The sequence below is a fragment of the Caretta caretta genome, chromosome 2 (assembly GCF_965140235.1).
Source record: "Caretta caretta isolate rCarCar2 chromosome 2, rCarCar1.hap1, whole genome shotgun sequence".
Lineage (NCBI taxonomy): Eukaryota > Metazoa > Chordata > Testudines > Cheloniidae > Caretta > Caretta caretta.
In genome coordinates this window covers 221,261,411-221,286,449 of record NC_134207.1, presented here as the reverse complement: position 1 = coordinate 221,286,449, position 25,039 = coordinate 221,261,411, and the positions used below count along the sequence as shown (strand labels likewise).

At 43.4% G+C, this 25,039-nt stretch overlaps 1 protein-coding gene and 2 long non-coding RNA genes across 3 annotated transcripts in view; 1 reads left to right on the top strand and 2 right to left on the bottom strand.

The window, feature by feature from the left end:
• The window catches only part of LOC125631457 (uncharacterized), a 30,571-nt gene extending 8,267 nt beyond the window's left edge, over positions 1-22,304 (bottom strand). Inside the window, exon 1 of the long non-coding RNA XR_007354947.1 lies at positions 21,955-22,304. This is a non-coding gene — a long non-coding RNA (uncharacterized LOC125631457). The remainder of the gene's footprint in view (positions 1-21,954) is intronic.
• Positions 1-24,688, bottom strand: part of LOC125631458 (uncharacterized) — a 52,983-nt gene extending 28,295 nt beyond the window's left edge. The window contains exons 1-2 of the long non-coding RNA XR_007354948.2: positions 24,051-24,688; positions 23,701-23,807 (exon numbers count right to left, since the gene is read on the bottom strand). This is a non-coding gene — a long non-coding RNA (uncharacterized LOC125631458). The remainder of the gene's footprint in view (positions 1-23,700; positions 23,808-24,050) is intronic.
• On the top strand, positions 15,658-21,257 carry DLX6 (distal-less homeobox 6). The gene is made up of 3 exons (XM_048838207.2): positions 15,658-17,039; positions 18,203-18,396; positions 20,170-21,257. Exons 1-3 carry the CDS (start codon positions 16,673-16,675, stop codon positions 20,419-20,421), a joined length of 813 nt encoding a protein of 270 aa, XP_048694164.1. The 5' UTR covers positions 15,658-16,672; the 3' UTR covers positions 20,422-21,257.
• Positions 24,689-25,039: the final 351 nt, after the last annotated feature.

Sequence of the window (25,039 nt, the reverse complement as noted above, 5' to 3'; positions counted from 1 at the left end):
GGGGCGCCGCGAACCCCGAATGGGCTTGTGCGACTCCAGCTTTTTTAAGCCAACCCCGAGAATAAACGCCACGCACGTTGTCTAGAAATTGCGGGACGGTGATCAAACCCGCCCCCGTTACTAGTGCATACTGTACACCCCACCGGGGGCGGGAAAGCGGTCCCTCCTCCAAAGCTTTAGTATTTTAACCCCAGTACCTATCGGAGAGCCACCCCCGTGCAGCGGACCCGCAGCATCGGAGATGATACAGGCGAGTGTTGATGGTTCCGATACACAGAACTGGGTCCCCTACACTCACACACAGAGTCAAGTAGCTAAACTCTCGCTTTAAATGGGTTGGGAATTGTGTACAATTGTACCGGCTGATGGTTCTTTGCACACAAAAAAAAGTATCTAAAGAGCTCCTTTATACTGAAAACTGAAGCGATTTCTCTTCCTCTAAGGGTTTCAGTCACTTTCCTGACTTTAGCAGCCCCGATGGGTCGCTGGCTGTGTTTACGATAAGGCTAATGTAACAAACACTGCAAAAATGTGTGTCTAGGGAACAGTCAATTACTCCTGGTCTCTAAACTATTGCATACAGACCGGGGGACAGTTAATTTCAATGTCTCCAGAGAGAAACTTTTATGCAAGTGTAGATTCAGGGCTCCATCCTGCTAATCCTTATCAGGGGACTAGCCCGTTGACTTCCTTGTGATTCCTCTTGAGGGCAAGATCTAGTCGCTTGAGCAAGAGTTGTAAGATCAGCGACCCCTTAGCTTTATGGACGTAGTTCAACATTTGCAAAGAAAGCATTTTGCTTCCCACTGGGGCAGACCGTCCATTCCCCCACAACAGCAAATCAAACTATCTACGCTCATTCTTTCATTGGAAGGCCAAACTGGCCAGGACGTATCCTGTCAGCGTAGGGAAACGACCACAGCCCATGAGAGGAAAAGAGTCTGGCAATGTGTGAACACAATTTAATGCTCCATAGTCTAAGATAGCCTGGGAAATGCATACACTGTTCATGTACTGCACTTTGGGGATACAAAGGTCATTCCACAGTGGCAACTTGTTAGTTGTGATTCTCCTCTGCAATTAAAGAAAATCTGAAGAAAAAGAACAAGGAGGGAGGGAGGAGATTTATTGGCCTTCCCCAATAGCTTTTCCATGAGTGTCCAATCCAGGAGAAAGCGTGTATATATGCATATACTTTTCATTAAAATATCCCCAGAGACCATATTAAATTAGAGTGCAAGCTTGAGCCAGCTAGGTGTATGCTGAGCCATATAGATGGCGGTTTTTTTGTTTGTTTTGTTAGGATGTCCCATTTGCAAGCGCTAAAAGTCTTGGACCACAATAACAAACGCTTGGTAGAGTGCAAACAATTAATATGTAATTATTATATATGTACAATGTATATATTGTACATGAATATATCCAAAATTGCCTGTTGGGCAGATAGTTGATGTGTATGCTCAGGCACAAAGGCATATCCCCAACAGGTAAGTCTGCAAGAAACATCACCTTAATCATTTAGAAAAATGAACACTCTTGAGCCCTTGGATTTGTGTATTTAGTATAATCTAATAGCAGCAGTGATTATATTTCATTGTTATCTGCAGTGTGATACTTTCAGCTGAAGAGAGATTTAAAAATCAATAATGAAGTCTTGTGCTTGGCTGGATTGGACACGCAGGGAGAAGCTATTGGTGAAGGCCAATAAATCAATGTCTCTCACTCATAGTTCTTTCTTCTTCTTCTTCAGGTTTTCTTCAATGCAGACGGGAACCACATCTAACAAGGTGCCACTTTGGAATACATTATACTTGAAGCCAACATGCTAATTATAGATTAATAGGAGGCAAAACTCGGTTGAAATGACATAGTGAAAAAATCCCAGCGGATCAAATTTAGTATGTCACCATATACATTATGGTCACTTAAAATTCTGTGTTTAAGAGGACGCTGCATAATCTGCAAAACCCCATGACTCACTGGCACCAGACTTTGCACAGACCAGTGCAGTAAGAATTCTTTAAAAGTTATTTCGTGGTAAAAGGTCGCTTTGGGAGCTTTTACAGCTTCAGTCAAGGTATGGCCAACGTTTCTAGCCTGATACAGCAGCAGCCTGTAAAAGAAACAAGAGATTCAAATTGTTTAAAAAACCTCTCCTCCGGTTTCATGAATTTGTTTTTAAACTATTCAGCTGATCTGAAAGTTGGATAAACATCAAGGAAGAACAGAATTATTTATCATTTTAATAAAAGTGGTTTACAAATATGAGGCCCAACTTATTTTTGCCTTTTCTAGCTTTTAATGTAGGTAAACAAACCTCGCTGGGCTAAATATTGAACGTTAGTCATGTGCACTAGTACATAGCTGTTTGGCAATCAGAAAAGATCTAAAACATAACCAGTGTATTACATAAAGTGAAAATAGAGGATCAAAAATAAGCAAGTGGATAAGAAGTGTAAATACTCCGATTTAAATACTTCTGTTTTAATAGTCTTAGAATGGCATATGTTTCCATAATAGTCAACACTTAAAAGCCTTGGTAGATAATCATACTTATTGAAAGACTGTTGAAAGATCATTTTTGCAGTTCTCTCTCTCTCTCTCTCTGTCTCTCTCTCTGTCTCTCTGCGTGTGTAGCTATAGACATACAGATAAAAACTGTTGGGTGGGTGTGTATACACACACATATACATACGTTTCTTTAAAATGTTTACATGTTCAGTAGCGTTAGCAGCTCCAGAATAAATGTCCCTTGATTTACAACACTTCACAGGTATTCCAACTACTGATTAACAAAAAATGTGATGTAAGAAATGAAGAGCTTCCCCATCCCCTCAAAAAAAGAGGGAGGAAAAGAAAGAAAAGGGGAACTCCATTTATTCTCATTTGTTTATTTCTAGATTCCCCCCCCCCTTTCTACACATTCATTTGAATAGCTTTCAAGCTGCAAAATGGAAATGTGGCTCCTGCCCTCTATTTCAGCAGCAGCGTCCTGGCAACAGAGCAATTTTCTATCATCAAGGATAAATGGCATCGAACAGAACATTCTGATAAAAAAGAAAAAAAGCTTTAGCCCAAGAAGCCCATGATTGCTGCCCTTCCTGTCTGTCATCCCTTTACAAAATCCTCTCCTCCAAACCTGAGCTGCATGCTGTCAGAGCTAATAATGTCTTCTAAAGAAAAGGGGAAGAAACAGCATTCATTCACAATGTTCCCATTTATTACATAGAGGGCTTATCTAAAAAATTGCAAATATCTCTGTTTGGTTCCCTGCAAATTAAAACCAAGATGTAGGAAGTTACATGATGCAACAATTATTAATGTCACATCAGAGCATCAAAACCCCATATCTTACTTTCTACTGGTTAATACTTTTTTTTTTAATGTAGGAAAAGTCCCTTGTTATGAAAATACAGCCACACTAACCTTTCAGGTATGTTCGTGTTACTTAAATCCAAAATAAATGATTATTGAAATAAAGTAAGTGGTATATAAAGACTTTGCATATTACCACTTACATTTATGTAGAGGCGTATGGCCCCCAGCTGATAAAAAAAAACTAACAACCCTTTAAGGAAAGTATAGCTTCAAGGAATTGTAATGCTCGAGCTCAGGTGGCATAGGGATTTTATAGTAAACCAGTAATATCGCGTGTCAGAAATCTAGGGGCCGATTCTGCGTCCTTAAGCAAAACTCCCCCTAATGGGGTCCTTGGTTCCTGGTGCTGAATTATAAATAGATGGCGGCAGTTCGGGGCTGCTACTTCGTAGGCTGGGGTTACAACAAGTGGCGCTGCAGAAAGGCGAGTGAATCTTTCCCAATTAAGTGGCCGATGTGACTGCCATGCACAACTGTTTGCAGAACAGGCTTTCAAAACGTTCACGGTGTTAAGTGAAAGGAGCATCTTCGTTTGACAATGGCCATGGAGATTAAGGCACGAGCCCAAACCTCAGACAACTCCCTTATGCCGAAACATTGCAGTAATCGGGGAAATTTCATCCCCTACAACAAGCCGTGGCCTTGAGGTTGGGGCGCCCGCTTCTTGAACCGGGGAAGGTTTAAAGCTAGTTTGCGGAATGGAGAGAAATCGCGGCGCTCACGCCTGCTAGGTTGGAGAAGAGTGTGGGGGCATTTAGACAGCTCCTTAAACACGTGCTTTAATTCGTGAATGGCAATAACTGAAATGAGGGGGCCAACAACAAGAGCGTGACGGTCTCACATGATGGTCTACCTTCTCCCCTCTCTCTGTAGATAACAAGATGTTATTTGTCAGCTGAGATGCTGCAGGCCATTAGCCCAACGGGTGGATTACGGAAGGGGGGGAGAGAGAAATGTCCTAGATTATACGAAAAATCGGTTACTGAGCATGCTCGGTCACTTTCTTTCGACAAAACCGGGGCAAGGCTGTTGCTTGCCGGGCCTCAGCGCGCATGCCCAGTAGCTGAGTTCACACGAGGGACTGCCGCGGCTCTGAGAGTTCAGGGGCGGCGGGGCTGGAGCAAGGCCTAGGTGAGGCCTATCCACAATCCCCGGTGGCGGCCGCGCTCCCTGAGGGCAATGGGCAGGCGGCGCTTCTGAGGGGGCCGCTGATCAAGCCGCTCAAAAGCCCACTCAGGAAAGTGGGGCTTTGTCGCCTGTCGGTGCGGGGGGTCGGTCAATAAACCACCTGTAGGTGGGGTGGGGGGGAGAGATGGGAAATGCAGGGGCGTGCGGGCAATGCTCCCCGCCCGTGGAGGGGCAAGTGGCTGTTTGGCAAGTCCCCTGAAAGCACGCTTCAGCAGGCTCCCTGGGCAGCGCGGGCTGCTGCGGGGCCTGGGGCTCACGCGCCCTCCTCGCTCGCTGTCCCCGGTCCGCCCGGGAGTTCTGCTGCCCCGTCTTCGGGTGGCCTGCTTTCACCGCGGCTGCTAGGCGGCCTGCTCTCTCCCGGCTCAGGCTAACTGAGCCGGTTTGACTGGAGGCACGGGAGCTGGGCTCAGCCTGGGGGGCAGGGTGGGGGAAGCAGCCTGGTCCCCTGCACTGGCTGGGCAATGGCAGAGCAGCGATTTCAAGGACGGGTGGCCGGGTCGGCTCTGCAGGTTCTGCCTTCTTCTTCAGTTTCCGTCGGTGAATTAAAGGAGAGTCTAACTGCACCGAGCAGCAAGGCCCCTCCCTGTATCCGGTCAGACGTGACGTTTTCGCAGATCTCCCCTCTGCTCCTGGGCTCTTATCTCCGACGCTTTAAGGGGCAGAGATCAGCGGATCTGCCCGAACGTGCTTTTGCGTTTGGCAAACTTGGTTCGGCAGTTGCAGAAGTTTCCTCGCCAGTCCACTCCGGGCCCGATCCTGCGCTCTCTTAATGAGCCCCACGAAGCTCGCCAGTGGCTTCCCTGGGCATGTAAGAAGTGCAGAATCGGGTTCCATATTATGGGGCGGATTTTCCTCCTCTTCCACGCAGTCACCAGTGTAACTCCATTCATTGCAGCGGGTGACTCCAGGGAAGGGGAGAATCAGGCCCAGTGATCAATGCCTTGACAACTTGTGAAGAGCTGTTTGCGGGCTAGTTTAACAGGACCTTCCTGAAATCAGGGATGAGGAGGGGCAAGGCCCTTAGGACACACCAGTAAGAGCTGAAGTGACACGTCTCTGCCTCCTTTGCTGATAGCAACATTAATGAGCGCTTTCAGAGTAGCAGCCCTGTTAGTCTGTATTCGCAAAAAGGAAAGGAGGACTTGTGTCACCTTAGAGACTAACCAATTTATCTGAGCATAAGTTTTCCTGAGCTACAGCTCACTTCAGCGGATGCATTCAGTGGGCTGTAGCTCACGAAAGCTCATGCTCAAATAAATTTGTTAGTCTCTAAGGTGACACAAGTCCTCCTTTTCTTTTTATTAATGAGAGCTGTGGCTTTCGGGGGAGGAGGGGGTTAACTTTAGTCCTCTAAAACTGCACTTAGGTCATTTAAAACGCTTTCACCGACTTTTGCTTAGTGCCACATAAAAGTGAATTTTTTTTTTTTAAGTAATGGAAACGATTTTTTTTTAAATCATTTCTTCGGTCTTGGGAAACACTTACTAAACAAATTGCCCCTTTGAGCGTCCTATCAGCCCAGCTTCCACTACTGCATGTTAATGACTGGAGGATTAATGATGCTTTTTTACCAACACTTGTCTTCTTCAGCAGTCGACACAGCCAATTAATATTTTTAATTACCGCTACATGGAGACTAACCAGAGCCTTTCTGATTTGATTTGACCGCTGAATTTTATCTCCTGTGAAATGAAACAGTCACATCCGTGAGGTAGGACTGCTGCTGTTTTCTTTTCACGCCTTTATAATGTCTTGATACCACCTTAAAAGGGAAAAAAACTAGCTAAAATATCTTAATTACACGTTATTGGGGCACAGACAGTCATTTTTAAGGATATCAAACCGTACTAAGAGCACCAGTTACAAAAGCACACACAGAAAGGAGAAAGATCTAGAAGCCTGTGAGACAAAATTTGCTGGAGACAGAATTATTACCTAGGGCCCGATCCTATTCCCACACATTCCCTGGAGTTTTTCTATTCACTTGGACAGAAGAAAGATGGGGGAGGGGGAGAAGGGGCTTTATAATTAATTTATAATTAAATATCCTTGCCTGTGTAAGTATTATACACGATAACCAACAAGCAAACCTTGCAGTAAGGCTACTGTTTCCATTTGGAATTTACGAGATGATCTTGTGCTTTTACTTTAAAAAAGACTAATGATGAATACTCCTTTCTGAGCAGAGCAGCCTTGGTATTCTGCTGAGAGTTCTTTACCAAATGCATACGTTTTGGAATGTGGGCATTTCTCCCCTTTCTTTTGGGGCTAAACCAGTATTATGACACTGGATTAGTCAAAATACTGAGAGGGGAGGAGGAAAAAACTTCCATAAGAAATTTATCAGCGGGGCAAAACTCTTCTGGGAATAAAAGCTTATAGATCCCATGACGGTACTGGTGTTGCTGGCTCTTTTCATACACACACCGATCAGCCGTGTGTAATACAACCATTTCCAGAAGTCTGACGTTTAAATGAGCAGACAGGCTATTTGGAGTTTTGTGTCTGGTTTTCTAAGAACTCGGTCCCTAGCCGCTTGTGCACATGCACAGAAAGAACATTGGGCTAGGGGCAGGTACTAGATGTTGAAAAAAACAAGTGCATTCCTGCCCTTTTTTCGTATGAACTGCAGGAAGTTTCAGAAACGGCCTAAGAGCAACCCGCTTCCCCCTGAAATGTGCCATATATTCTAGACCCGACGGTGTATGTGTTCCAAAACAGTCTTAAGAAGACATCAGCGCCGCAGAGTGAAGTGATAACATCATACAACTGTCCCAGAGATTTAAACTGACCTCCATCCTATACCAACCGTTATCTTATTTGTATTCCTCTAAATTATTTTGCTCGGAAATTCTGAATCATGAACCAGAGAGCAGTGGTATTTAGGCAAAATAAAGGAACCCCATTTATTAGCGCTTCAAGTACTATCGTTTTTCCTGACGTCCTTTGCGTTATTTCTGGTGTTTCCAGGCCTCGGAGGAGGCGATATACTACAGTAAAACAATGTGAATTCTGTCCTGAATGTGAATGAGGTTATGTGATGATATGACTTCGCTTTTAACTGTACTTCTCGGGGTATGGCTTTAATTAAATGTCTTCCGGCTCTGAGAGATTACATGTTATGCAAAATATATCCTAGCATGAAATTTACTTCCACGATATGAAATTAGGTTACTTATGTTTTCGTTAAAAAAAAAAACAAAAAACAAACCAAAAAACCCCCAAACGTTTCTACTTCTTCTGAGCGTTTTTGTTTTATTTCACAGAGAGTGGAAATATTCCAATGGGAGAGAAAGGAAGGGAGCGGATCTTTAAGGAGGGAGAGGGGGATCCAACATTTTTAAAGGCGCTTTGTAACAAAACCTGCCGGGGCAGAGTGGGGGAGGCCGGGTTCCCCAAATGCAGACAATTCACAAAGCAGGCACGGTAACCCAGATCTGATACGGTTCGGATCCGTCTGTCAGAACCCTTGGATACCTCCCTCCTTTCGTGCTACAGACACCTGGCCTATCCCCGCCCCCTTCCCTCCGTCCCTTTCTGATTGCATTTGCTCAGTGCACGATGCTCTTTGTCGTGGGGTGATGATTCCGGGGGCCATCCAGGTTGGGAAAGGTGACGATCTCCACTCACAGAAAATTAAATCTCAGTGTTGTATGTGAGAGCAATTAATCAGGCAGGCGAACTCAATACTCCAGTGAAAGTGAATTAGTGACGTTGTCAGGATCTTTTTTGCTCCAGATGATCAGACCATGAGGAATTTGGGGGAGACGGTTGCTAAAGAGGGTTCTACCTTTTTTTAAGTCCCAGTCACAGGTTTCTGTTTAGGTTTCTCTCCAGAGAGTTTTTAGATAATGAATCCCTCTGGGATATCTATTCCAGTTTTATTTTAAGCTTTGTTTTTTACTCTCTACCGAGATCCTGAAAAAGAAACAACAATATTGAAAGGAAAAATAGGAACAGCTCATTGCAATCTCTTCCAGATAATGAGGACGGCCTGAAGAAAAAGTAAAACCACGATGTTTACCTCCCTTAATATTAAATAAACCTCAATAACGGGATTGACTTTTTTCAGTGTTTACTACATTGCCAGTCAGTGGGTAAATGCATCCCTAAAGGTAGAGTAAATAATTGCACTGATCCCAACAAGGGAAATGTGTAGGCATTTGAAGCGCACTAAAAATAAACTGGGGCGAAACAGAATGAAAAGAGGACCTCGCGATAATTTGCTGCAATTAAAGCGTCTGCTTTCACTTGCCAAGGAGCTGGCGATTTTGCAAACGGTGCTGAAGTGACATACTAATCGTGAATGCTACTAGAAGCCCTATGTTTTTAAGAGACACGTTCCGCTGAGCGTCTAAAACATTGACGAAAGAGCTGCAACTCGATCAGAGGAAGGTATAAGAATTCTTGAAACCCTGAGCCCTGAGTTTGGTTTGGGGGTAGACTGGCTGGTACCGCAGAAGAAATTGTAGCCTGTGGCTGACTTAAAAGGGCCTAGAGTTTATATTAGGTTCTGAGCTTTTCCAAGTCGGGCATTTCGGAGTTTGAAAGTTTGAAGTGTGTTTTTCAGAAGGGTTTTTTCTTTCTTTCTATATAATAAAACATTTATTTCAGCACCACCAGAGCACTAGGGGGGCGTGCCAAATAAAAAAGCTTTGGAGACATCTTGACAGAGATCTTGAAATATTACTCTTAATTTTTGGAAGGTTTTCAAAAAAAAAAAAAAAAAGGAGGGGAGAGGAGCAGGGTAGGGAAAAAAAGAACCACAAGTTTCTCTTGTCTGTCACCCAGCTGCTAATAGAGAGAGGGCACCGATCATTTACACTCGGGGGAGCATTCAATCTGAAATTGTTTCGAGATAGACTGGGGAATTTTCCCTCATGAATCTGGGGACAGACGTACTTGTCTGTGTGTGTCTGAGAGAGAGAAAACTGAACACGATCAGTCGTGTTGGTGTGTTTTGCTCAATCCTCGTATCCTGGCTGTTTGCATGGCAGGTATATATTTACCCCTCACTGCCAAAGCCACCATGCTTAGCTCCCTGCCCAAAGCATTCTATGGGTCCCGCACCGATCATGTTCCCCAGCCAAGTCGACCCCTGGATCTGGTACCTTGGGAGAAGACAGAATGTGCTAGGCAATAACATTATCTCCCATCCCCTGACAAATGCGAAGAGCCTCGCAGAAATAGTCCTTAAACCTAATTCAATTGTAAAGCGGATTTTGACTATTAAAAGAAAACCCGCTGCAGAGCAACACATTGAATTAATCTGGCTGTAAGGTTTTAATTACAGCGCAGGCTTCGCTACAAATCTGTACAAGAGACAGTGGCTGGCTCTCTGCGGATCTTTCCCTTCTGAGTTCTATTATTTTGACCCAAGTTACAATACAGAAAGCTGCGTGTGTGATCCATCTGCAGGCTCAGAGGGTTTTTTTCCCCCCCTTGCCACTTCCTTCACACTAGCGGTATGGAAAGCCATCGACGCCTGCCTGTCTGTTATGATGCTAGTGGGTTGAAATCCAGAAAACCTCCACGCCGCTCTTACTCTTGGACTGGCAGCGTTTAACTCCCCAGCTTCTCCTTAAAATAGCTTGCTTTCATATTGAGGAGGTGACCTCTTTTTGTGGGATCCTTTGCTTCCCACTCAGTTGCTATTAAGGCGATGGCAATATGACATCCTGGCAGAAGAGACCAGTAATGTGTTTTGGGGTAAACAGGCGTATGAGCCTGAAAAGAGAAATGTGATCAGCAGATGTAGGGAGAGAGATTTTGTTTAGCCTTTCTCTGCTCTCTGGGAGCAGTAAATAATGAAGGCAGAGTGGTGCTGCCAAGGAAGGACGGTTTTAATCAGGCATATTTTTGCTTATTTGTTATGGAATCGTCATTCCCGGGCAGTTAACGCTTGTGAACAATGTCAAAAGTAAAGTATGTAGGAAACATGCCTCCCATGTGAACCAGTCGCCTTCAGACCGGGCTGTAAATTTAGAATTTATGTACATGCATAGTCCGTGTATTTAGTTAGTCAAGAATTTACTGTCAATAAAGGCAATACACAATTAACGATAGATAGATAGATAGATAGATTAGATAGAGCAGGGTGTATTTTAATATATCTTTACCAGGTTATCGCCAGGAGCAATATTTTCCTCTCTCTCTGTCTCTCTCTCTCACACACACACACATGCTTTTTCCACGGCTTAAAATAAATAACCTCCCTTTTTAAGCTCTTTTCACTACATCACCGACAGCTCCATAAAGAAATCATACAATATTACCGGCCTTTTTCCCCTCAGAAACTAAGTAACTAGATGCATTGTTCTGATAACTAGAAAATACACATGATAATAGCTCTATAAAATTAGTTCCTATCTGACTTTTCCAGCAATTCTTGGGTAAATAATTCCCTAGCTCAAAATGTGTCCATGTTTGTATGTGTTGATGAGGGTTTACCATCTCGGTTGTTGGCCTATGGGGGGGTGCGCCGATGTCCAAAATGCATAGAAAACTGCTTTGAGCCCTTTTTACAATAAGACGGTCTAAAATGGTCATTGAGCTAGCGTCTGTTTTTACATGCTTAGGAGTTTAAACTAATTAAAGACTCCATTTCAAAACAATAAACAAACAAACAAACAAAAAGCTTCTGGATTTTAGGTCCCTGATACAGCAGAGAATAAATCTCAGAAATCCATCCCTATATTGTCAGAATAAGCCTTAGTGTAAAGAAAAAGAATAAGAAATACAAATGTGGTGTTTTGTTTTGCTTTGGTGTTGTTGAATGAATGAATGAATGAAACAGAAGATGCTTGGAGGCATTTAGGAAGACTCTGGCTGATTATATAACTCCATATTATACCCTAAAAATAGATTCCTGTTTCCTGTTGTTGTCAATTCCTTCAACCGGTTGTGTCCGTTGTGTTACATGTAGCTTTTGTGGGCAAAGAAACATGACTTAAAATAACGTAAAAATAAAATAAAATAGGAGAGAGAGAAGTGGCTTTGTTAGTATTGCATGCTTTACATTTTCGTTTAAAAAACTATAAACAGATGTATACACGGTATGTTCATACGTGCATATGCAGATGAGGATAGTGTGTGTGTTTGCATATGTGTAAGAATGAATGTACATCATCCATTTCTCTCCAATTAATTATTTTCTGTTTCTTAAGGCCTAAATTCCATGGTGGACTTTTCTAGATAGCACTGAGTTATTTTTCCATCTAGCTGCCAGTACCGCTCTGAAAACAACAACAACACATCTCTCTTTAAAATGCCAACTTGCCAGGCATTTAACTTAATGTTTCAAATACAGTGGCATCACACATGCCTAATGCATTTTATTTCTATTATATGAAAGTCATTGTGTTTCGGTAAAGCTGCAATGAAATCAGCGTTGGCCTACTATTGACTAAAGGCCGGTTAAACCTTTGAAATTGGTTGTAGTTTGGGGTTTGTGGCCGTGAATAAACATTTTCTGGAACTGGTCTACCTTGCTTCGGGAGCTCGAATTTGGCAGTCAAAAGAAATGTACACAAGCCAGACAATTAGAAGAAAGATCATTAATGATTAACTGCTGCTTTTCATTTTTGGGAAATATTTGTTAAGGGGTGATGATATTTAAAAGTGGCTCTTTAGCTTTTGTCTAAATCCCAGAGAACCCAGTTGATGTCTACTGAAAAAAAAAAGTCGAAATCTTGAACAGTTCCACAAGGGACTGAAATGTACGAAGAGCTTTTCTAGTGAGGCTAGACCCTCTCACAACCCATCAAAACTAACTTTGCACACCTCAGTCCGGAGAGTATCTGGAAAGGAGAGCAAACTTGTCTTTGCTTCAGGTTTGGGAGCAAGGGATTTCTTTCTCTGTGCGGATTCACGATTTGCTTATTGATTTTTGATATATTTTCAAACACTTGAAGTCCATACTAGAAAGAAAGGAAGGCTTTTCCCATAGCATCTGATTCTTTAGTGACCAGGTAAATTAATACCAAGTTATTTCTGTGAATTCAAAGGCTATTTATACAGGTCTAATTTCTTTAGAACCAACCTGTTAACTGAGCCCAACTTGGCAACCAACCACTTCTCTGCTTTACTAGAGAGAGCTTCGTACAACACATTGAAGGGCACACACACATCTCAATGATAAAGAGATAGATTCTCGGTTCAAGACTCTTGTTTGAGACAGAAATTAGTGTGAGAGCCCTTTTCAGAAATTTCTTTCTTTCTTTCTCTTTCTTTCTTTCTTTCTTTCTTTCCCACCCCCCAAAAAGCTTAGGCCTCAAATCCTGCCTTTCCGTATGAGAAGAAATATCATCTACACCTGCCTCCTCTCCTCTCCCGTCCTCCCCTCCCCCCCGAAAGGCTTCGGCATCCAATCTTCTCCAAATTGCCTTCCGCCCCCCCCCCCCTTTAGAATAATAGAGGTCCCTTCCCGGGCAGGCATCGCCCTCCCTTCTCTGCGGGGGAGAGGACACCCTGAAGCAGTGGGGGCCGCAGGGACAATGGGGCGAGAGAGGCGCAGCCTAGCTCCTGCCGGCGATGAAACCAGAGTTCAGGAAAGAAAAGACACACACACACACCTTTTGTGCGGCATTACAACAACCCCCCCCCGCCCCCCAGCACTCTCCACTCCCTAAAGGTGTGGTCCCCCCGAACTCGAGGACAAAAAGAAAACAATCAATATTTACAACCACAATCGCTCCTTTTAGTCAAGAGTTATTAACATCAGCCAATCAACCCTGAAAAGCGCCCGCTCCATACTGACACATTTGCCTAATTAAATTGGGGGAAATTACCAGTATACGGCTTGATGTATTCAACCCTCCTATAGAAAATGCCAGTCTTTACTCTGTAAATTGCTCAAGGGACATCGTAATCTATATCTAGATATACACCTTGAGAATGTGTGTGTGTGTGTGTATACACACCGTGAGCAATAATAAATCACTAATAAATAAAAAGTATATCTATACTTTATACTTTTATTGTTATTTATACTCCTGTATTCTTTTATTATTCTAACGTGAAAGTCTACACACACACACTCCCCTCTGTGTTCTACGTACAGGTGCACACCCGTCACTTAGCCCAAGATTTGAGATGAAACACAGCTATACCCCTAGGTTGCCTATCCATGAAGCAGTTACTTTAGGCTATTCCTGTCTCTTGTTTGTTTGTTTGTTTTGCTTATTTGTTTCAGGACTAGGATGTCTAGTTCCTTCTTAAGCGTGGCATGTAGATTTTACTAAAAAAAATATGTAAAGCGTTCCACCTGTCGCAGGCTCTAATCCAGAGCTATACAGTATGCAGCCAGAGTCCTTCCAAACAAGGTGCTGAAGAATGCATTCTTAGCCCGTTGTCTGACATCTTTTGTCATGCATGCTCTTGCTGTTGCCGAAAAGCGTGGAGAAAATGGTAGTATGCGCACCTGCAGAAAAACGCCTTCTTGATGTTAACAACAGGCTGGAGGGTATAAAGCAATAAAACTGCCAAATGTACCTGTTCCTATTGAGTACGTTACCTACACCCTATGAATCAAGAGTCCCAATAGGAACTGGAGGCTGGAGCACGAATGTTATAGTCCGCTCTCTCCCTTGTCTTCCTCTCTCTCTGTATTACTATGAACATTTTTATTCATTGTAGACTTGTAAACGCGTGGATCGGATTACCCTTTCGCGTGTTAACGTGGAACTCCTGTTAAAAGAGGAGAGCAAAAGCGAGACACTTACAACTGCATTCAGAGTTACTGAACCGACTCCAGAGGCTCAAGAAGTTGAACACCGATGTGGTGGTGGGGGGGAATAAAACATCCCGGCCTCCCTAAAAAAAAAAAGACACCCCCCCTCAATTCCCCCAAATGATCAGATTGCACTATAAACGTCGAGAGATTAGGGGCTATGCACCGGGGGGGGGGGGGGGGGGGGAGAGTGGAGAAAAATATCTTAAACCCATCGACTGCATGTACGGTGCAATATGCAAATGGTGAGACCACGTTCTACCACTTCCACCTCTTTCCTAGGGCTAATAACCGTGCTGAGAAGCAAAGCAACGGTTTGTTTGTTTTTTAAATCCCTCTTGATGTTTCCAAAAGCGATGCGTTTTTAAATATTCTGCAAAGGTTCGAAACAAATCCCCTGGAAATGTCGCTCTGAGAGATAGTGTCAGGACATGTACTTCGTTTTGGATACGTTTCTGGGCTTAATCCTGAAAGTTGTTTTGCAAATTGCGGCTGCTGGTGGTTTTCAAAGCCCGAAGATTGATCCCATTTCCCAATCTACAGAACTTTCAGCTTTCTCTAGGTTTAACCAGTTGCACGTCTCCTTTCTTTCTCTACCTGGGTCCTCTTCGGTAGGGTCTGGCTCTGGAGTTCATGCTTTCTCTAGCTGGACGCGAGGAGATTTAAACAGGGGAAGCAAAAAAAAAAAAAAAAAAAAAAAGATAGATCCACAACAGTGCTGGTTAAAACTAAATGTCTTTCCCCAGTCCATCTTTGGAAGAGAAGTGGTAATACCACCTGGATGTTCAGATATAAATCCCCTAGCAAATAATAAATGGATTAATAATAACAAGGTATGAAGTTCTTTTTATAGAAAAAAAAGGAGAGAATTGAAACTAAATGCGGCAGTTAGACAACCATTTTGATAAGAGGATAATTGAGGCGACACTGGTGTATAATTAGAGGATAATTTATGCTATATCCACTTTTATTCCACCTCCCAAAATAAATCCAGTCCATAATCATTACAGGCAAATTGTTCTGAATTTTATAGCAGCAATTTGAACAAAGTACTGCAGTTAATCATGGGAGATTTTTGTGTATTCCTGATTAGACGTCTAATTGCCTCCTTCCAGAAAGTAAAAATAACCGTAAAACGTCTCTATTTTTATCATTAACAATGTTGACAATAAAATAAAATCAACTGGAATTGTAATCTAAAGACAAATTTAGGAGGAAGGCACTTTTTCTTGGGTAGTTTATATTGTAATCAAGATTTGCCAAACCACTAACCGCATGTATCATTTGCATATATTTGAAAGCATTACAGTAGCTTCTGTTTTCAATAGGAAAAAATGCACAACTGTCAGATCTCCAACGATTCGCTGCTGCAGTGAGCAGGCTGCTGCTCTTCCTAAAATATTGAAAATATTGTCTTGATCAATAAGGAGCGAGTCCCAGGAGGAACAAGGCGCTGGAGCATGCACTTGGGTTCTGTTTTTTCACTTTTAAATTTTCCTTGTCACTCGTGTTTACTGCGTGTTTTCAAGTACAGGAAAGGGAAACCTAAGGTGCATTTCAACTCTGGGCTGTACAGATGGACTGAAATACCTTTAGTAGGTTAGTAGCTGCGTTACACTTGGCTATCTGCTACATTGGCTCGACAATGCACACGACACGAGCAAAAAATGCCCGCCGTGACAGCAGCATACACGCCTTTTGTCTCATCGGTGGCTCGGAGGAAGCGAGCGGCGAGGAAGCCTGCGTTTGCAGAGGCTGGGGGGCTGCTGGCTGGCGGGGAGCGGCAGAGCTCCGCGGCAGGGGAAGGCAGGCGCGCGCGCGCACGCCGCCTCGCCGCGCTCGAGCCGGGCTTTGGAGCTGCCGAAAGCGGGCTCCGCTCGAGCTCGCACAGACGCCAGTCGCAGCCTCCGGGATGGTGACGTCAGGGGTTGACTGACCAATGGGGAGGCACTGCCCTTTGGAGACCAACCATTCGACTTGTGGCGTCTCTGCCTCAAGTCTAAAAGCAGAAGCTCAACTTTACCAGCATCCACCTTCGAAAATCTCCGCTTTAAACTCCGCCAGCCAAAAAACAAAAACAACAACCCCCCCCAAAAAAACAACACCCCCCCCAGCCACCACCAAGGGGGGAATGGAGGGGAAGAGGAGAGGGAAAAAATCACAGGACTAGCCCCCCCTTATACACCCCTCCCCTCACCCCTCCCTCCGGGAACAAGGCCCCTCTCACTCCTGCTCTCCCCCCCCCCGCTCCAAAAAAAAAAAAAAAGCCACCTCACTAATTCCCAGCGCAGGATAATAGGCTCTAAGGTGGCTGGGGAGAGAGCGAGCGCGCGGGGGGCGAGCCGGAGGGATCCGCTCTCTCACTCCCAAACTTTGATGATGACCATGACTACGATGGCTGACGGGCTGGAAGCGCAGGACTCCTCCAAATCCGCCTTCATGGAGTTCGGGCAGCAGCAGCCGCCGCAGCCGCCGCCGCCGCCGCCGCCGCAGCCCCACTCCCAGCAGAGCTCGCCGGCCATGGCGGGCGCCCACTACCCGCTGCACTGCCTGCACTCGGCGGCCGGCTCGCACCCGCACCACCAGCACCACCACCACGGCGCGCCCTACCCGGCCAGCGGCAACTCCTACAACCCCCGCTCGCTGGCCGCCTATCCCTACATGAGCCACTCGCAGCACAGCCCTTACCTCCAGCCCTACCACAACAGCGGCGCGGCCAGCCAGACGCGGGCGGACGATGCAGGTGAGCGCGGCCGCTTTCTTCTCGCGTTCGGCTCCTTCCTGCGGCCGGGCGCCGCGGCCGCCGCCGCCAGCCTGCGGGGGCCGGCTCCGGCGCTGGCCCCGGAGCAGCCGGGGCTCGCGTGTTTGCACAATGCGGTGCTTTCCCTTCGCTTCGCCCTGGGAGGGGGGGGGGGGTGCAGCGGTGTGCATGGCATGCAAATGCAGGAGCCGGCTTATGCATTGCAGACGGTCCCTATAGCTATGCGTGTCTATGCGGACATCCCGGTCTGGGTGGCCTTCAGGGGGGCACATCTCTTCGTGGGGCTATAAAGCCCGGGGCGTCTATTTCCCAGGGCGATGTCAACAGCCCTTCCTTGCTTTGCTGCCATCTCTCCATCCCGAGAGCGCTCTTTGGCGGTGGGTTTGGACTGTTGAGGTGTGGGTGTGTTTGTTTGTTTGTTTGTGTTGCCCATTAATACACTCCGAGCGCTGGCCTACTGCTCAGCTAAATTTAACGTGAAACTGGCCATTTGCATTTCACCAAGCGCCCTGCTTCTGCAGCCGCCTCTTTACGGCTGGGGAGCAATGCTGTAGATTGCGGTGATCCCAGCCTCAGCTAAGGGGTACGAGACAATGTTTGTTGCTCCTTTGTGACACTCGGCAAGGGGATCGGCATTAGGCAAATGACTGTAAACACCTGATGAGTGAAAGTTTCAAGATGAGTTTGTTGTGATTACCTCCCCCCGAAGTTAGCAGATTATTTTTATGTACTGATCTGAGGGGGTAAAAAAGCATTGTTAAAACTGCGACTGGTGATTCACTGACCACCAAACTGGCGACATTAAGTCAATTAGCAGTGTAAATGGCCAGGCAGCTAGCAATCCATTCATTAAACAAATACTGTGTTTTTGCAAGTAAAACAAGCCATCCAGCACACAGGCACGGCTTCTTTATGTCCGCTGATTCGCACTATTCTAATAAGAGGTATTCCGGTGTGATGCCTTTAGGCACTCAGACCGTGTGCATACTATGCCAGTGGGACTGAAACAGCAATGGGATTATTGCATGCGGGCTGTTCTGGGGGGGGGGGGGGAGAGAGCAACAAAATGCCCAAGTTAAACAGTCAAGGAGGGTTCTCTGCATTCTCTGCGGTGGTGACATTTCAAGTGTGTTGCTTGCTTGCAGATCAGCAAAAAACAACAGTGATTGAAAACGGTGAAATCAGATTCAATGGAAAAGGAAAGAAGATACGGAAGCCTCGAACCATTTATTCGAGTTTACAACTTCAGGCTTTAAATCATCGCTTTCAGCAAACTCAGTACCTGGCACTTCCAGAGAGAGCTGAACTGGCAGCTTCCTTAGGACTTACTCAGACACAGGTAAATTATGGGAAACCCAAATCATTGCAATCCTGGTCAGACAATACAAGGCCAACCAAAGAGAGATCTTCACTCGCACGTACATGATAGTAGAAAAGGTAACCCACATGTTACTACTATGCCAAATGTGATGTGAGTTATCTTATTACACAGTACAAAGTAACTGGCTTACTACTGAAATAACTGACTGAATCTGCACTTTCCCCTGCCGACTAGTTATCAAATTTTACCCTTTGATGGCACAAATAGAAAAAATAAATGGCTCAAAATAATTACTGCACCAACATGAAATTGTTCAGTTGTGACAAGAGCACAAAACAAAGGCAAGAAAACCTTAGGCCTGAGGCAGAGGTAAAAATAAAAAGCCAGATCGTGGCAACCTATAGAGACAGAGAAAGCAAGAGCGCATTAGAAAATACCTGTAAAATCAATAGTTAATTCGTCCTGGATGACTAACTCAAATGCAGTGATTACCCTTGGGCAAAATGTACAAAAGGTGATAATAGATCTGAAGATCAAAGACAACCGTGTACAAAATTATAGCATGTTAAGCCATAGTTAATAGTGGCTGGTGGAGCTGTCCTAGCTTGGCTAATTTAAGCTTGAAAGACACATGGTGGCATTACAGACTTCACAAGCAGGGGTTAGTAGAAAAGCAAATGGATAAATACTATCAATTCATTTAAAATATATTTATGTGCATTTATGACTTTAATAAATAATGTATATATTTTATAATTGCAATTGGCAACAATAGCTTACCTGGGCAATTGAGCGGATATGAGCGGATATGAATTTTGAGCGGATAGGAATTTTGAAAATATGTTTGCTTATTGTACAAATGGCATTTGTTCTGACACACACAAGATGTGGGCTTGATCCTGAAAATCTACAGACAAACGAGTAGTCCCACTGAGATAGTAGCCTTGCATAAAGACTAGGGTTGCAGGATCAAGAGTTTGAATCTCTAAATTACACCCATATATCTTTTGAACATGGAGGGCCCGATCCTGCAGACGCCATGCAGGGAAAACTCAATTTAGGGGAGTTTTACTTGTCTAGAGAGGGCAGGATGCGACCCAAGATGATTTATATCAGTTGCTCGTTCTGAAAAGGCAATTTCCATGCAAAATTGGTTTTAAAATGAAGATAAAGCACTTGCTCTAGTCAGCCCCTTCCCCAAGGATATAAACAAGGACAGCTTGGTGGTACAAATTGTCTGATTCAGGTTTTACTTTTAAGATGCCCTTTGACTATTAGTGGGTCTCCTAGCATAGGGTGATACGCTTCCCTCTGTTTGACCACAGTTTCTCCAACTGATCAAACGACCTCCAAAATACGGAATGAGGAATATGACACGTGTGTGTACATGTGTGTATTTGTATCTGTGTGTGTGTATATATATATATATATATATATATATGTCTGTGCATGTAAATAATTAAATGTACACACATAGGTAGGTGAGAGAGTGAGAAATTAAAACAGAATAAATTCTACTGTGCTCTACTTGTGGTCTGGACAAGAAAATGACACTCAATTTTAAAACCTACATCTCGATTCCCAGCGTCACTATTCCTGTTATTAACAATAGGCTAGTTCCAATGCTGGCGTGTTTAACCCCCTAAAAATGCCAGCTTGACCCCACATCTCCATCCCTACCATTTGGAAACTCAGGACCCTCTATATTTCAAAAATAACCCCCTTCGGGTGCTTCCTGCTGTCAGCTAGGTGCTCCTCAGCGGCCTAATCTCTTCTGCCTTTTGATTACAGGTGAAGATCTGGTTTCAGAACAAACGCTCCAAGTTTAAGAAGCTGCTAAAGCAGGGCAGCAATCCTCATGAGAGCGACCCTCTGCCAGGCTCCGCGGCCCTGTCCCCGCGGTCTCCAGCTCTGCCTCCAGTCTGGGACGTTTCAGCTTCTGCCAAGGGAGTCAGTATGCCTCCCAACAGCTACATGCCTGGTTATTCTCACTGGTATTCTTCTCCACATCAAGACACAATGCAGAGACCACAGATGATGTGAATTGTCCAAGAGAAATAATCTATCAAGAAGCCCTAGTCTCGACATGGCAAGCAGTCCGCTGTCTTGCCAACGGTGCCAATTTAACAGGCTCTGTGTGAACTTGTATGTGTGGCAAGGAGACAAGGTGGGGCTTTCGTTTTGTTTTGTTTTGTTTTTTTTCTTTTAGTAACCTCAGTGATTGATCTTGAACAGAAAGAGACTTTTTTTCCCCATGCTGGCGCACATAAGACACTTCTCTTTAGGATATTTTAATTTGGACTCGAAGGAACCAGCCTCGTCGCTTTGGAGTATACTGTCAAAGCAAACTTTTTACAGACTTTTTCCCACCAGAAGAACCTGAGTATACCCGGCAACGTTTTTACTTGTTTAATGAGCTAAAGATATTACATGATGAAAGGGAGGCTATTCAAGCTCCTGCATTTGTATTCACCAAACCCAGACTGGAGGGGAGGGGGCGCGAAAGTGCTTGAAAAGGAAAATATACTGTACGATTAAAACATTACCACGAAGCAAAAACTGCATGCTTTATCAAAATGGAATGGACAGCAACCAAGAAGAAACCACTGTCTCTCCCTCAGATCTCTCCCCCCAACTTCCCCCTCCCGAAGTCCCCTGAAATCTAAGAGGGAAAAGGCAAAGGAGGAACCCACCAAAACAACCATCCTATGGCTTTGAAAGGTTCAGTACTTGATTGGTGGTATTCTCACCAATTCACTAAGCTATAGAGACGTTTATATCGAGCAACCTTTTCTGTATATATTGCTGAATTTTAGTTGTAAATATACTTTGTATGTTTTTGTCTTCTTTCATATATAGAGTAAAAGCCACAAAACGTTCCTGTGTCCTGTATTTCTCTCTATATTATAAAGAACACCCGCTTAAATAGCTAGCTAGATATTCACACATTTTGTGACATAGAGAGCAATATATCTAACAACAAACCCTTGAAAAGATTTTTCTTAAAAAGAATAAACCTGAGACAATATATACGTAAGTATTGCAAAGAGAATCGTGGATGTTTCTAATCGCCCGGTCATTTCTTAGCCTACGTTACTTCGGTAATTCCAATATTTGAAAAAACATTATGGTGTCATTTAATCTGAGGTTTATCTCAAAGTAAAATTCAGTACTTTGCATTACTTCCTACACAAGTAGGGCGGGGGGATGGTAGAGAGAAAGAGCTGCCCTCCTTTTGATTTTGATCAACAGACAGACAATTAAAGCTGTGCAATATTTTGCAAAGCTTGAAAGGTGCATAGGTATACAATGCACTGACCAGGGCGAATTATATCTTTATTATATTGTATAAAGCACAGAAATAATGAAAATGAAAGTCCTTTCGTCACACAAGCCCCATACTGCGAGAATTAATGGCTAGAGACCTGGGCATCCTTCAAATTATGAACCTTGAAACCACTGAGCCATTTATCAGAAGTCAATAGAGATGCTCAGAGTGCTCCATATAATGACAGCTACATACAGTCGTGCAAAAGGACAGTCACTATAATTAGACACAAAGCAAAGACTACTTACCAATATACGAGTTCCTTTTTTTTGTTGAGCAACTTCCACGCTCAGTCAGTCTTCAGAATGGTTTAAAACCGATCAGTCTTGTCATTTTCTACCACTCGCATTGTTACATTAAGAAAAATGTTTTCTTTTCTTTTCCCCCCCTTCCTACTGTGAAACTTTGGGTTCAGAGCTCCCCAGGATCAATTCTGAACAAAGCCTCCAGCTGCAGTGCCATCCAATTTGAAGCAGACATTGGGGACAATTTAAGGTTTTTATCCACAAGAAGGTTTTTTTCCATTCTCTTAAATGCAGCCATAATTAGAGTAATTTTTCATGTAGCCCGCTGATTACAGCGTTTTTACCGTCAAAGATAATTACCTGTAATTTTCTTCCACTTTTAATACTAAAAAGCCATCTTTATTTAGATTCAGGAACAGGAAAGGCGAAACAAAAGAGGAAAATTATTCTGTTATTCATACACAAATTGCAGAGACGTAGGACCTAAAATTGAAAATTAACCAAAATTATAATGCTGAAAAGAATGGAAGAGGCTTCAGAAGTACAGCTGGTAGTGGGTCTTACTGAATTATTCAAATTACGGGAGAGAGAAAGCTACCATACATTTAAACAACCGGATTTTTTCTTGTTGAGACAATCCAGTGCATATCTACCTAGTCTCTATTTATGCAGGTTAATCCTAAACCAGTTGAAACGTTGCAAATGTATGTTAGATCTATCTATCTATCTATCTATCTATCTATCGATCTATCTATCTATCTATCGATCGATCTATCTATCTATCTATCTCTTCACTCACACATACTATATCCCAAGAGGACCATTTCTATCCGCATCCAAAGATACAGCAGTTGTCCCTTAACTGCGTGGGCTAATACTTAACCCTTTCCTAGCCACTGACTTAATCGGTGTGAGTGATCCATAAATATGATGAATCAGAAGAGCTTTACTGGTGTATTTTGGAGTAGATGTTGCTGCTGTAGTGTAAAATACATGTGCACGCTTTGTCAATAGCCATTGCGTTGTGGAGTACTGCATAGAAAGATATGATACGATTTTTCTTGTACTTTATGAATATTTCAAGGATAGACTTTTTTTTTTAAAAAAAAAAAAGGCAATGAACCCAATACAGACATGTACGATGACACAAACAGGCCTTTCCAAGAGTAATATGGTGAGCAAATGATAGCAAAGACAGTGTCATCTAACATTATATAGCTGCCACCAAAAGAGAGTTGCATGAAACAGCGTCCTCTATAGATAGAATTGGAACAAGTCTCTCTGTATTCTTTCCTTATGGCTTCCTACAATTTTGGTTTCACGGAACGGTTGTTCAGCAGCACGTTTGTATAATATTCGGTAAGCAATACATTTTTCTTCTAAAACTTTGGGGTGCATTAAAGTTTGGACCTCAAGAAATAAAATGATGGCTCCTTTCAAAGCCCACCCCTTCTCAGATAAAAGGGGAGAGCTTTGAACCAAACCTTTGGCAAAGGGTAGTTTACATGTGCCTCTTTGCAGATGGAACGGTGCTTGCCTGATCAGAAACTCTACCGCCTTTACAATAACAGTAAGCAAATCTTCGGAGTTAAAATGCAAGGTTAAAACGACAGCCTGTCTCTCAAAATGTACGGTGTATTGATGACAATGAATACGAGGTACACGAGTACAAAATACATGGCATCAGGGAAAGATCTGAATGACTATATCGTGCGCTCTTTGACTAGCAGTTCAAAAAAATGGACTCACGATTTACACTCAGAGTTATTGCGGTATAGCGATCAGCCTTCTTCCAACGCATCTAAATAGAAACCAAGTCCACTCTGAACGTCTATCCAGCCGACTAGCAAACCTACCTAGAGAAAGAGAATTTCCTATAGGTCCCCAGCTTCTGGAGCGAAAGCCATTGTCACAGAACTTGAACCAACTCAAATCCTATCGACTATGTAGAAATACTAATAAAAAGGACAGATTTCTGAATCTATGAAACAGCGGTCTAATAGGATGACAGAAATTACAAAAACTGCAAAAGTAACCACGAAAGTGTGAAAAGATAAAGATGAACTGTGCGTTGAAGTATACAAAAAATAAAAACTTACCCCCAGTGAAAATCTGTTAAGCAATGATCAGGGTCTAGAAATCTATACTGAACAGAAGCAGTCTCAGGGCAGAAGCTCTTTCTCTATATTCTTGGTTGAGTGAGCACATCCAGGTGTGAAATTGTTTGCACACCCCAGCACCTCTTATATTGCCAGCAAAATTAGCTGTTATTACTGTCACTGTTTAGTGATGGTTAGCTTGATAAAAAAAAAAAAACTGCTGTAATCAAGACCTGGCGCATCTTTGCAAATTACAGATAATTGTAAACGTCCAGATTATGATAATAGCATCCTAATCCAGGCTGCAATATAATTATTACAGAGTGTTACATCTGAAACTGTCCAGTAGGGCTAATTCAGCCATTATTTAGACCCTATTTTTGCACTGCAAATGGGTTGCTGAGTTGAAAATGTAGGATTGTAATTTCACGGGGCACTCAATGAGTAATGGTATAGGAAGAGAAAAATACAAAAGTGAAATGTGAACAGTAGCGATCAAATCAAACTCTGAAGGACAAAAGACTGTTTGATTCATACGGAATAGGAAGAGCGGGAATTAAGAAAATAGCAAATCAGTGGTCTGCAGTGTTACGTGTCCAAATCTCAGATAGTGTGAGTCTCTTGTGCATTCAGGAGCTGATACTTCTGCTAGCTGCTGTCTGAAATCATTCTTTTTCTCAGCTCATCTCGTCCCAGGCAGTATTTCCCTAGGTTTTTTTTAAACACTCCTATGGTCCCTCCCATCCCCAAAAGAAAGCAAATTTGTCAGTGGAGTGATTGCTTTCTCTCAGATGATTTAACCGTCTGCACGTCACCTTGCTAGGAACAGAACCATTTTCTTCCTAATAATATAATAATAATTAATAATAATAATAAATAATAATAAAAGATCCATATTGAATTTACATCCTATCTGGCCATCGTGGAAAAAGCACAAGAGTATCGAGCCCATAGGCCTAATTCCCTTTCTCGTTCACTCAGTGGAGAAG

Bases quoted from the DNA above. Each gene is read 5' to 3' on its own strand.
- DLX6 (XM_048838207.2), top strand. From the start codon at position 16,673: ATGATGACCATGACTACGATGGCTGACGGGCTGGAAGCGCAGGACTCC. The intron at 17,040-18,202 runs GTGAGCGCGGCC...GCTTGCTTGCAG, and splicing joins GACGCGGGCGGACGATGCAG to ATCAGCAAAAAACAACAGTG. The intron at 18,397-20,169 runs GTAAATTATGGG...TTTTGATTACAG, and splicing joins TAGGACTTACTCAGACACAG to GTGAAGATCTGGTTTCAGAA.